The sequence below is a fragment of the Fringilla coelebs genome (assembly GCF_963513975.1).
Source record: "Fringilla coelebs genome assembly, chromosome: 1".
NCBI lineage: Eukaryota > Metazoa > Chordata > Aves > Passeriformes > Fringillidae > Fringilla > Fringilla coelebs.
This window is the reverse complement of record NC_140028.1, coordinates 20,974,910-20,987,736: the sequence shown is the minus strand read 5'-3', so window position 1 is coordinate 20,987,736 and position 12,827 is coordinate 20,974,910. Positions and strand designations below refer to the sequence as shown.

Here is a 12,827-nt window from a genome sequence, read left to right as displayed (position 1 = left end):
AATTGAATTTCAGAAGTGTGTGATCATCAGGAAAATATTCTTCTGGTATTCCAATCAGCTGAATATAGGAGCAACCCAGGAGACCATAAATCTCATAATGATATGAAAGAAAGATAAATTAGTCTCTTTGAACTCATCCCCAAAATATGGAAGGCTCAAATTTTTAACCAGTGGACTGAGCAGCAAAAATTAATAAACAATCCAGTGCATAGATGTGTTGTCATAGCTTCTGTTGTACTAAATGAAAAGACTGATTTTAATCTTACTGTCATTTGGACAATGATCTCTCTTTTAGTTTGCACATGTATTAGTCTTTGTTTCCATCACAGGTCACCTGGACACATTGACACCCAACACAAGTTTGGACCTTTAAGGATCAAATCAGTCATCTGAAAATAGAGATATGGCAATAAATCTCAAGATATTTTCCAAGTGAAAAAAGTAATTTTTAAAATTAATTAAACTCCCAAATTCATTGGGAATGAGAGACCATTTCTGCAATGTATAGTCACCATGGATTTCAAGATCAATGTAATTGTTATTTTCTTTACATAACAAGGAACTTTATGATCAGCCTGCTCACCAAAAAAGCGCTTGTGTAAAGGATGTTGTAACTGTGGTCACTGTGTCTTTCATGAAGAAAACATTATCTCTTTATCTGAGTGTATATATTAGAATAATTTCTCTTGGGGGCATTTATGTAGTTGATAATCATAGTTGAACTATTGTAGGGTTTATTTTTTGCTGACTGTTTGCTTAAATTTCTATAACTTGGAAAATAATGGGTATAAGTACAAATTTCCTGTGAGCACTGAAGAAATTACCTTCCACCTTGAATACCTCATCCTGAAATGGAGAGGAAAGACAGATATCTGCAAACTGATAGTGAGTGTATTTCCAGGTTTTGTTTTTAGTATTTTACATTATTAATTATGCATAATAGTTTTTCAGTAGTATTTAAATCACCTTTTGTGTTTTGGAAAGGTGAAAAACGATCACTTTTTATAAAAGTGAGGAACAGAAATCTCTTCTGTCTTCTGTAGCAGATGAAGTTTTCAGTGCACTGTTTCAAAAATCAATCAAATCTCTGTTCTAGGCCAGCAGTTCTTGGCTATTGAGACACATCTCATTGGTGAACCATCCAGAACTGCAAATGAGGCATAAAGCAGGATTCACGTACTATAATGAGGTGCAAGGAAATATCAATTGATTGTAAGTCAGCTGAAGGTAAAATTGCTTGAAATATACTATTCTAAACCACACATTCTACAAGGTGCACACCTACTGAATATTGAGCTTTTGCATCCTGGAGTATTACACAGACTTTTCTACTTCTTCAGCCAGTGTATAGAAAATTTGATGTACCCATTAGATAAAGGAGCTATTCCTGTTTCCAGGGGAATGAGGTCTCACTTAGATATTTTCTTACTCTGATTCGTCCACCTTAATAGTAGTCCTTCAATACTTTTAGAAATACTATTTATATATTATATACTACATGTATGGACATGGACAAATGTATACATTCACACTAAAAGGTTAGGATGCCATTTCAGTAAACTGTCAGAACTCTAGGAAAGCAGAGAACTGATTATGGGACCATCATTTGATTCAGAGTTTCAAGAAAATTTTTTTTTTGTGGAGATGTATTTCTCCTATAGGAAGCTGACCAGCCCTGCAGAAATGAAAAAAATTAGTAACATTTATGAGTTATTTTACTACAAAGTAGAATCATGCTCTTGCAGATTGAAGAAGTGGTTTGTACATTTATTAGAAAAATAGGTTAGTTTTCATGTTTACCAAACGCAATAGCTCTTCATATCAATTATGTCTTCGGTCAGGATAGTGGTTGAAAAATCCCATTTCTCTAGATTTGAAGGCTTCTTTTTTATATGTGACATCTGCCATTAATAGGATTTTTGCTAGAAACTGTGAAGATCCCTAAAATACCTGTGTTATATGCGGGGAAAATGCATGAGTTGGAAAAAGGGAGAGAATGCACACACCGGTATTTTTTTCAGATATGGTATCAGAACACAGCTAAGGCAGGAACTGGAAGAGTTCTCAGATCTAGCAATAGACATGAACGACATATTTATATTTCTGCCTCCTAAATAAAGTAATTAGACAAGCACAAGAACACTTCATGAAATCTGTTTTTGGGTGCTCATGCAATTTTGGGTCACATGATTTTTCCCTTCTACATGTTCCTCTTTCTTTCTATTAATTATACAAGAAGGAAAAGGTGGCTAGCTTTCCAAACTGCACTCCTCAGTCATCTACATTTAGGTGGGATGAATGTGAGTGTTTTTGTTGTTAAGGTCAAACAATCTAAATTCAAACTCTGAATTTACCTAAAATCAGTAACACCTTCCTTTTTAAACATAGACTTCTCTAAGCAAGGAATACTTAGAAAAGCCCAGAACAGTTAAGCGAGGTAGAAGGTGGCACAGGAGGTTTATTGCAGACCAAGCAAGCTGTATATATTATGTAAAATTCAGAAGAAAAAAGATATGAGAAATAATTAAAATTATGCATTTTATGTAATTATTTGCAAGCATTTTATGCCTTGTCATATTTTAATAATACTTCCCATATTGCCTTTAAGTTAATATATTAAAGAGAATTCTGCAGAGAGGTTTGAGAAGCCATAATCTATAGTGAGCTAAGGAAATTAAACAATAAGTCAAAGTTATTAAAGATATTTAAAAAATAATTATACTGGGAGGTATACTGAGCTGTGAGGCATACTTACTTATTCATTTCAAGAATTAGTACTGTTGTGACATAGTCTATCATAATAAATAACAATAGGTTTTCAAATTATAATTTTCCTATATCCTTTATCTAATTTGTTTGGGTTTTTTTTCCCTGTCTTACTCATCCTCAAATGAGCAATTTGTGTGTGGTCAGTGCCAGTTTTTGTATGTGGCCATACCAGCACTAACAGTAGGATTTCCCAAGTGAACATATGGCACATTTCCTAGTATCTGTGTAAGGACCAAAGTTAGACCTACCATTGTGTTATCTGAGTTTTAAAAAATGCAGAATTATTTTATCAGTAAAAGTATTTATTGTAAGTCATCTGAAATTTAACTTTCACAAGTCTTTATTTTTTCCTTTCACAGATTTAAAATTTCATTAAAAAGAAACCAATAAAAAAATACAAAATATCAGCTTCTAAGTATTTTTTAATAGACTATATTCTTTCCTAAGCAGTAAGTATGCAGGCAAATGCATACTTTCTAGGAAGTTTTAAAGCCATCCTGATCAGTGGATCATGATTATTTCTTTCATTTACTTAGACCACGATGAGATGCAGGGAAATGAGTTGTGTCCTCACAGAATTCAGCACATCTCATAAAGGACAGTTGGCACTTTTCTACTTAGAGAGTCCAAAGCTACTCTGGAATTTACCATCAAGACTTAGCTTTTTGGGCTGTTGTACTCCTTGACTTCCTTGAGAATCTATAGATGTCAAGGTTAGTTTTGTCTTTTATTAAAGAGTAGACAGTTGTTTACCTTTTTTCCCTGTGTGTTGAAGACATAAGTACTGAGAATTTTTGGAGATGGGAATATCCAGATACCTGTAAAGGCTCTAAAGGTAAACTGACAGCTTATTTTATCCCCAGTGTAAGTAGGTTAATGAGAGCATCCTCTTTACCATTTTGGGTATTGTTGTACTTGCTGGGTGAGTTTGTGACTGAGGAGCAGAGCACAGGCTGCTTCCGCTGGCACTAGAGCAGTTCCAATATCTGGGAACGTGCTAGAGGCACAGTGTTGAACTGCGCTTTTGGGCCTCAATCCAAAGACTGTTGGCATGCAGTGTTATCCCTGATTTCACTGGAATTAGGCTACTTAACACTTGATGCTACAAGGAATGTATCTCAACAGACTTTGGAGTGGCAAAGTTCTAGTATCCTACACAGCAAGTAAGACAAGGGCTTGGGGTCCACACTTCCTGTGTGGACCACTGACCTTGCTCTTATCTACAACCTTAATCACATCACTTAAGCTTCATATCCTAAGCATTTAGTAGAGAAAATGCTTACAAGGTTTGTAATAATTAACTGTTTTTTGAAGCTTATTCTAGGAATAAATTATTATTATTTTATTGTTCAATATTACTGCTGGTGGAACAGGAGATAAACTTTTGTGAGTCCTTTGTGCATGGGATGCCTCTAACAGCAAGTCTGATAGAAAATGAAGAAGAGGGAGTTAAATACACCTGGGAGGCAGTTCCTTGAGCTCCAGAATCAGTACAGCCCATAATGATATTTTATGTTACGGAATGCTATTTACGGAATATTACGGTGTGGTGGAGGACCACAATAACTTAAACATCTTTTCCTATCATTTTTGATAATTTGTCAAAGTTCAGATGGCAGTGTTGTGGCTATTTGTTGACCATGCTCTGACTGTCTTTCTGCTGTGAAAGTCAATGAGTAATGGCTCTCGACCCACTCTTCCTCCATGCACACTGACTTGGGTCTTTGTCCTCCAGTGATGATACAAATTTTCACAGAAATTACTGGAATTTAACTATATAAATACTTATGCCCTATAAAATTACCTGGTCTCCTCAAGCATATTAGTCATGATGATAGATGGTAATATGGAGGAAAAAAGGCATAAACAGACTGTCCAGATTTCTAAGTTTCATCTATTGGGCCAAACAGTGCAACTTACACTAAAGGGAGAGTATAGATTAATTTAAATGGCTACATGGAGAAATATGAAGAGGGACACTGAGAAGAATTAAATAAATGGAATGGAAAGCCTGAAAAAAGAAATAAAGAAATGTGAAGATACTGAGAATGAAATGCAAGAAAAAAACCCCAATATGTTATGGTGTAAGATAAGGATGAATTTACTTTTTTTTACATTACTATACTTCAGTAGTGGATATTTTCTGTAACGAGGTTTAGTCTCTTAGCTGGAATTTCAGTATCTTCCATTGTAGATCTGTGACCTGACTACCAAGGATTAAAATCAGTATCACTTTTCCATTCTTGATTAATGTTTAACTCAGTGAATTAAATAGTTCTTTCAATATTTAATTATTTTACGGGAGAGAGAGCAGTGTCAACAGCAAAGACAAATTCCCTTAGGAATAACCAGGGGCATGTTGATAAGAACTTTGTGGGCATATTTTAGGAAGCCAGTAGAGAAACCTGGGACTCAGTTTTCCATGCTTCCCAACACTGTTCTAATGGCCCAACTATCTGTAATAAGAAGAATGGTGTGTTTTGAATGACTGCTCAGGCGCCAGCAGAACAAGAAGATTCATTTTTGCAGTTCTTGGACAGAGACTGATGCTTCCCTGTAGCCTGGATTTAGGTACTTTTATCCTTTGGGGTTTGAGGCTTTGTCTGTGTCCCTTTCTTTATTGTTTCTTATAGTAGGAATTCAGAATAGTGGTTTCTATTAGTCCTGTTGTTATGTGTTTAAATTTAATGTTAGAGATTTTGCATTAGTTGATAAACGTCTCTTGTGAAACTGAACCTTTGAACATTGATGTGATGAAATACAAATGGGTGTGTGCTTTATCCCAAAAGAAAGTCTGCTTGCATTTCACTTGCAGTAGTGAAGTGAAATGCCCATCCTTGAATGGGATTTCCAATAGTCCTTAGAATCATGTCCCACCTTGGAGCATCAGTTTGCTGACCCAAAAGGAGTAGTCTTATAAACAGTAATAATACAACACTATCTAATGTCCAAGGCCACTGTTGTTAACTTACCTGTTTGAAAAGAATTTGTTCAGAAGTTTATTCTTTTCATAATGAATGTCAGTTAAAAACTTTTGATCACGAGTATTTAACTAAGTGCTTTGATAAGGACATATTGGGGAGCGATGGTGGTGTAATACAGGTATTTATGTGCTATTAATTACAAAATTTTATGTTCTATCTAGATGGAAAAAAACAGTAGACATTAGACTCTGTGCATTTCAAAATCCCATTTTTATCTCCAAACTCCAAGTGACTCAGCTCTACAATTTTCTTCTGCATTTCCATCAAACTATACTTACATACTATCCAGTAGATTAGAATAGAATTGAATCCAAAATTGTTCTTGATAGTATCTTTTATCACAGAAAAATCTTTGTCCTATAAGCTGTAATGTATAGCTTTAATAAGTTTGTATGACTCTACCTTGTTTAAACTACAATGTTCTGTGAAATCTTTTTTATATGCCTATAATAAGAAGTGATGCATGTAAGTAATGTTTGAGAGAACATATTTATTCGTGTAGTCAACTTTCTTATAATAATAGATTACATTTCTGAAATAGATTTCAGAATCTATTATACATTTCTGTATAATAGATTTACATTTCCGAAATCTAGAATAAATTCAAGGAAGTTTAATCTTATGTTTGAAATAGAAATATTTTATATATATTTGAAAACCTCATATTTGGGAGATTTCTAGATAACTTTTCATCTTAAAAACTTGTTTCTGGTGGACCTTTATTAAGATTCAGTTTGGCTACAGAGAAAGGTATCTGTATGGACCTCAGTGTAGCTTGGCTTAATGGATCCAATGATGCTTTCTCAGGCTTGTCTTTTCGTTTTGAAATAGGCTGTCAACCATGTCAGGTAGTTGCCAGACTATCTAGCACTCATTTTGCTTTTTTTCTGCAGTATCTTTAAAGTACTTGGTCTTCATTTCCATAAAATCCTTGATAGAATTGGTGTGAAAATGAAATATATTACTATTAAACCATAAACAGCAAGAGCATGTACATATATCTTTTTGCAAGTATAAATACACCAAATACAATAATAAAGATCACTGTCAAAACTATTTTAATGAGGCCCTCAAAGGATAGGAAATGCTAGAAACAGAAGTGCTTGAGCAATGCTTGGCTTACCTGGTGCTTATTAAGTACACAATTAGGGGTGTTCCAAAAGAAAGAAGCCTGTGCATATCAGACCTCTGTTTCTTCTAGTGTGGGTATTAGAGAGTAAGACTGAGAGCCCTGAAGAACAGAAAAGGAGATCTCAAGTTAAATATCAAATAGGCAGAAAAGTAATCCCTGTCTTTTTCGACATTCTTATGTGAAGCTTTTTATTTGGGAATGCTGAGGGTATAATTTCCTGAGCTTTAAAATTACGCTGAATCACTGCCCTTCCCAACAGGAATTTTTTTGTGTAAGAAACAGTGACACATTTGAAGATCTGTAACAGCATTGAAATAAGGTGAATAGTACCTGTACATTTTGTTCTCAAACAATATCAATGTTCAGAGAATAAATTTTATGTGCGGTTCTACTGACTTTTGATTGTCAGTTTCATTCTGGTTCTCAAAGGATGGGCGCTTCAGTGGGCAGAGCCTACTCTGCTCATGCTCCTTCTTGCTCATTCCCTCCAGCCTCTTCTTGTTAGGTCTCCTTACTTCCTTGATTCTTCCCAGATGAATGATGACATTTTGGGAAAGGTGGAAGTACCTAAAAGAGATCTTAGTAGAAGTCCATCTTATAGGGTCACTACACTACTCTAGGCCACATAATAAGTACAGGAAAAATTGCTTATTAGCTAAAGGATCTCTAGGAGTGCGTTAGAAGGGTCAGGAAAGAAAGGCAATTCTGTTTTATTCTGTTCCATTCATTTTTTGAAATAAAAAATAGTATTTTAAATCAATAGTACAGTCAACTTTGATGAAAATTCCAGACCAAAACCATATGTATTTGCAGAAACCTTATTTCTTTATAGCTGAATTTTCTGCTAGCAGCAACTATGAAGTATTTGCCTTTAAAAGTATTCTTTTACTTCCCTATGTAACATTTTACATGCATGAATATCTGCAGGGTACTCTTTATTCCTTACTACAAAATAAAATGTAAAAACTTGAAGTTTTAAATATGTGTCTTTTGTCAGTAGTTTTAGGACAATCTTAAAAAAAAAAAAAGAGAAGAAAAAAGAGTGTATGCCCTAACTTCCACTTTAAATATCTGAGAATGAAGACATAGAAAGATGAATGTCAAATGTTCAGCACTTTGCTGCAACTAAAAGAGCATTTTGACTGTGATGCCCATTTATAAGGCAGACAACAAAAAGGTAACATGCTTGAAATGTGTGATAAAATACTGGTCTTGTACCTACTCCATGGCCAACATTGCCTCCGAACTGTGAAGTGGTGCATATTATACTGATTGCAATGACTTGAACTTTTGTGACAAGATGACTGTTTCTTGGAGGAGATTAGAAAATTTGGTTTTTTGATGAAATTAATGTAAAGGCAAATTTTCTTGCATTCCAAACATGAATTCTCTGTAATATAAGTAAGGTGGTTACCAAGTATTTTTCATTTTATTTTAGTAAGATAGCCACAAATATCCATCGGTTCCTACTTCAGGATCTCAAAAGTTACCAGCTTTGGCAGACATAGAGCCTATTGCTTTTATCATAAATTGTAATACATTGCTCAAATACAAATGCTTTCATAATGCACAGTATGCTATGGACAGAAAAATAGGTATTAAAATCTATTTCAGGTAGTGCTTTGTACTTAGGGTTTCACATGAGTTTTGCAAACAGATTTTTTAGCAGATATTTTCACGATTTTAAACAAAATATTTAACATGGCTGGTAGTGGGGAGTCGCTATATATATCTTTTCATGGGGTGCCAGAAGATGACTTTGTTCCCATTTCTTTTTTCCTATAAAATCTGTGTTGTAGCTACCATCTTTCTGGCCAAAGAAGTCTGGATGGCTTCTTCCTCCTGAGCACATCAACACACTTGAATTAGCTGTAAAGATGCTTATTCCCACATCATCTGAGATTCAAATTGCTTTCAGTGGAAGAGCTTTAATAATAGACCTCATTTTATGTTTGTTTGTTTGGAGATTTTGTAATTAGTGCTAAGATGTTAAAAGCTGTGGATTGAAAATGAGGTATTATAAAGAAAATATTTTTAATTGTTATTTTTTAATTTGACAATGATAAACTATTTTCTGTATTGTTATGTAACATCATCCTCTGGCACAAGCATTGAAGGAAAAGAAAAAAAGGTTTTTACTCAGGGATACTTATTTTCTGCAGGTTTCATGGTATTCACAGCACATACTATGTTGCAAAAGCTCACTCTGTTCTGTTAGATGACTGATTCTGCTTCTTGCTCTTTGATATCTGATACTTCTGTGTACCAGTACACAGGCTCCAAAAATAGTGGGTTTTCCTGGAAGCAGATGGGTTTGGAGCACCCTAAGAAGTGATTGATTTTTCTCGGTTCTATCATGGCTGATTCAGTGCAATAAACTTTTAAAAGATACTGAAGACGTTTCATTTTGAAATGCAGTGCTTATATATAATGCAGCGATTCCTTTTAGTAATTGTTCACGTTTGCACGGTAAATCATTGCCTTGATGCTGGATGTACAATCCCTGACAGAATGGTTACGTATAGAATGTATACTGTTTGCTTCAGTGGTGAATTGATACTACATTTAAATGTTTGCACTAAAATCCTGTTATCTCAGATAGAGTATAGCTTTTCAGATGTGAGACAGAAGATCTATTGTTACAGTCTCAGTGCTACATGTTGTTTATTTTGTGCAGATTTTTTTTTAGAGTGGTCTTTCAGCCCTTTAGAATTGCCATTACATTAAAAAAAATTAGAGAATTCTACATACATGGTCACGGATATTAGTCAGTTTTACAGGGGAGGGAAGGAGGAGGGGAAAATGCAGAAATCCTCCTCCTTTTAGATAGTAGTAACAGTGTGAGGATGCCTTGTCCTCCTTTTTTTTACTTCTGAGATTTTATTGCTGGCAGCCAGATGTGCTGAAACTCCTGACGACAGCATCTATTCACTGCGTGTTTTTAATAGGCTTAGAGAAATATGAGTAGAGTACATGAAAGCAGCTCAGCTTCACACTTCAGCTGGGAATGCCCAAAAAGCTTGCTGCTGTTTAGAATTCTTGCTACAGTCAGGAGAAAGCTGCTCGGGTACTAAATCTTCTACGACTGAATTAGAAGAATAATGACTGTACAATTAACTATCAGCCCCTGCTCATTTAGGCACAGTTTTTACAGAGATCAGGAGAAATATGGAACTTGATTGGCATATTTGTATTTGATGGTGTGTAAAAAATAGATGACTTTTAAGACAGGTGGTGAAGAAAAATAGAAGGGAAAGAAAGGGAGAAAATGCAATTTGAAACACTGCGCCAGGTCTGCAATTCTGTTTTATCTCATTTTCATGGGGTTTTCTCATCCCCTCCAAATATTTTACAAAATGATCTTTTTGGACAAACATTGAACAACACTAGGTAAGTAGAAATGAAATATTTTTGCTTTATCATTTCTCTTTTTATGCTGATGGCAATCTCTCTGCATGCTTTTCAGTGGGGTACTTTTATAACTGCACTCCTAGATATTAATGTTTTTATGGTAGCAGTGAGTCTGTTAGTGTTTTTATGTTTTATATAAGGATTTACATGAGAACTCAATCTGCAGAAATAAAACCAGCAAAGATAGAATAAAATATTTAAGATGGTTATGTATCTTTCAAGTACATTAGCTGCCATTAGAAGCTAGCATTATTAGCTGTAATCCTTAAAGCATATTAAATATTTATAAACAAATTTGTCAGAGAAAATTTCTATGTGGATATGGCAGTGAAAAGATTAAATGCTCAGAGATGTGTCTGTTTAACCATGCATAATTTATTGGAAGATGCAAATTAGTAGTCCTGCATACCTTTTGCAAAATAGAAAGCAGTTCCTTATTTTCAGAAGATTTAGATCCTGTGTGTAATGCTTTTCAATAATGTTTTTAACTGGTCAAATTATAGCTGATTAGTGGGTGCTTTGCAGCAGGTCAGTCAGCTCTGTAGGGTATCCTTTTGTGAATAGCTGTTGTTTTGTGGGAATTAGAAATGATAGAGTGAAGTTGTTGTTTATTGGTGTGAGACAGTTTTTGAATAGGTTTCTTAGGATTTTTGGAGGGGTAAAATGAATTAATAATGCCACATTTCTGTGTCATTATTCAGTAAACATATTATAGTACTGATGTTTAGAACTTTTTCATACTGCTATTAGATATTAAACATAAAAATATTAATAATTTTATCTAAGACAGTGGAAGTGCAGGTTAGGAAGCAAAAGAATCCTGTAGTTTTTTATAAAGATAGTGCACTGATGGAAACATTCTGGAAAAAGGGTGGAAGTAATAGGCAGAGACTGTATCCAGCATTTTAATCTTCTTCTCTGCCTCTGTGGAAGAAATCTCTTTTAAATGGGATATAATTTCTTAAACACAGGGATATTTGCATTTGATACTTCAGAAGATGGTTATATTTTTATTTCCCATAATTTTGTTGTAAGGGTTCTCTCCCTTACTGCTGATATTTCCTTTTAAAATATGTTCATATTTATTTAATATTACTGTTCTCAAGTTTTGTTATCTTGGTTATGAATTTCTAATTAGGATTGTAAAATTATGTAGGTAGTTTTAGCAATTATAATCACACTTATGAATTAAGGCATTCTTAGGTATATATGAAATCTGTATTCAGTGAGATTTTTCTTATATCCCTTTGGTATACTGTGAAATATTTGAAGCTCTACAAAATGGAGCAATAATTTACGTATTATCAGCTGTGATTGTAAAACTGCATATTTCCAAGTGCATAGTTCCAGGCCTGCAGCAACCAGCAAAGCCCTTAGCAACTGTTCTAATCAGCTACATCCCAGTCCTTATTCCCTGGATCTGCTTTTGCAGATCTGAGTACATGCTTTTTGTAGATCAAGATGCATGCTTTTTGTGAATTTTTTTTGACAGATACATGTACATGGTGCTTTTCACTGCTTATTTTGCTTGTGAGACTTGGGCAAAAGCTGCACATAGTATCAGATCACAAGACAGAGTTATTTTATTCATTTGCTGTGCCTTTGATTAGGAGTATATTTATTCTAGAAGACTGGCAAACAAGAAAGGATTGTTGGGAAACTGAGCCTCATACCTAGTATGGACTGTTTTGCTTAGGATGAGAATATTTCTGTATTTATAAGGAGCAATGTCATGTTTTTCTAGGCATCAGTGCTTTTGGCCTCAAGAAAACATTGTGCAATTTTTAAAGAATATGCAGCAGTAATTGTGAGAGACTAGTTCATGCTTTCTCTGTCTTCTGATACTAAAGTTATGTGAAAGTATTTTAAGGTTTTGAGTAAAAAGATTCCCTCTTCCAAAGAACTATTTGTATTTTAAATCTGATCTTGATAAAAGGTTTTTGAAGAAGTCATCTATTAGTCACTAAAAAATCTCACTGGCATTTATTACAGAGGGTAGTCCTTTGATTGTCTTACTGATTAAAAAAATCTATTTTTTTTTAATTAAATGAAGGTAATATATAATTTAGGTAGATTTTTCATTTAAAGCTTTGCACGACAAATGTAAGGCGCTTGCTAAAAACTAATTGTTCGTGCATTAAGAGTTAATGCTTCAGAACTGTGGTGTACCTCCAGCATGTAAGAGTGTGCTTTGATGAGGTATAGTGTGCTCTATCTCTTTAGTCTTCAAAGTGATATATTTTGTCCTTTGATGATCCTTTCTCTTTTGAATAAGGTTTTTTTTGTTTTTACATCTGAAAAGTACAAGTCAGAGTCCAGAAAGATAACGGCTGACATTACACACACAGTGATTAACTGCTACTGCCACAAAGTAATAATGTCAAGAAAACAGGTTAATGCATACAAACTGTACAGTAGATAATGGAGAGTAAAACTAAGTCATAGGAAAGGAGGTAGTATACAGATAATTTTAATTGAATAGACATTCCTCCTAAGTTTCACGTCATTTTTTCTTGGAGTCCTTGTTCTTT

General features: G+C 34.3%; 1 protein-coding gene across 18 annotated transcripts in view; it reads left to right on the top strand.

Moving 5' to 3' along the window:
- RIMS2 (regulating synaptic membrane exocytosis 2) overlaps positions 1-12,827 on the top strand; it is a gene marked incomplete at both ends in the record, with an annotated part of 444,787 nt that overhangs the window by 125,987 nt on the left and 305,973 nt on the right. For 10 of the 18 annotated variants that reach the window (XM_084219761.1, XM_084219760.1, XM_084219768.1 and 7 more), the window contains one exon: positions 10,154-10,275. The exons of the other annotated variants lie outside the window; for them this stretch is intronic. In XM_084219761.1, the coding sequence (XP_084075887.1) occupies positions 10,154-10,275 (122 nt within the window). Of the gene's footprint in view, positions 1-10,153; positions 10,276-12,827 lie in introns of those variants that run through there. 18 annotated transcript variants of the gene reach the window in all.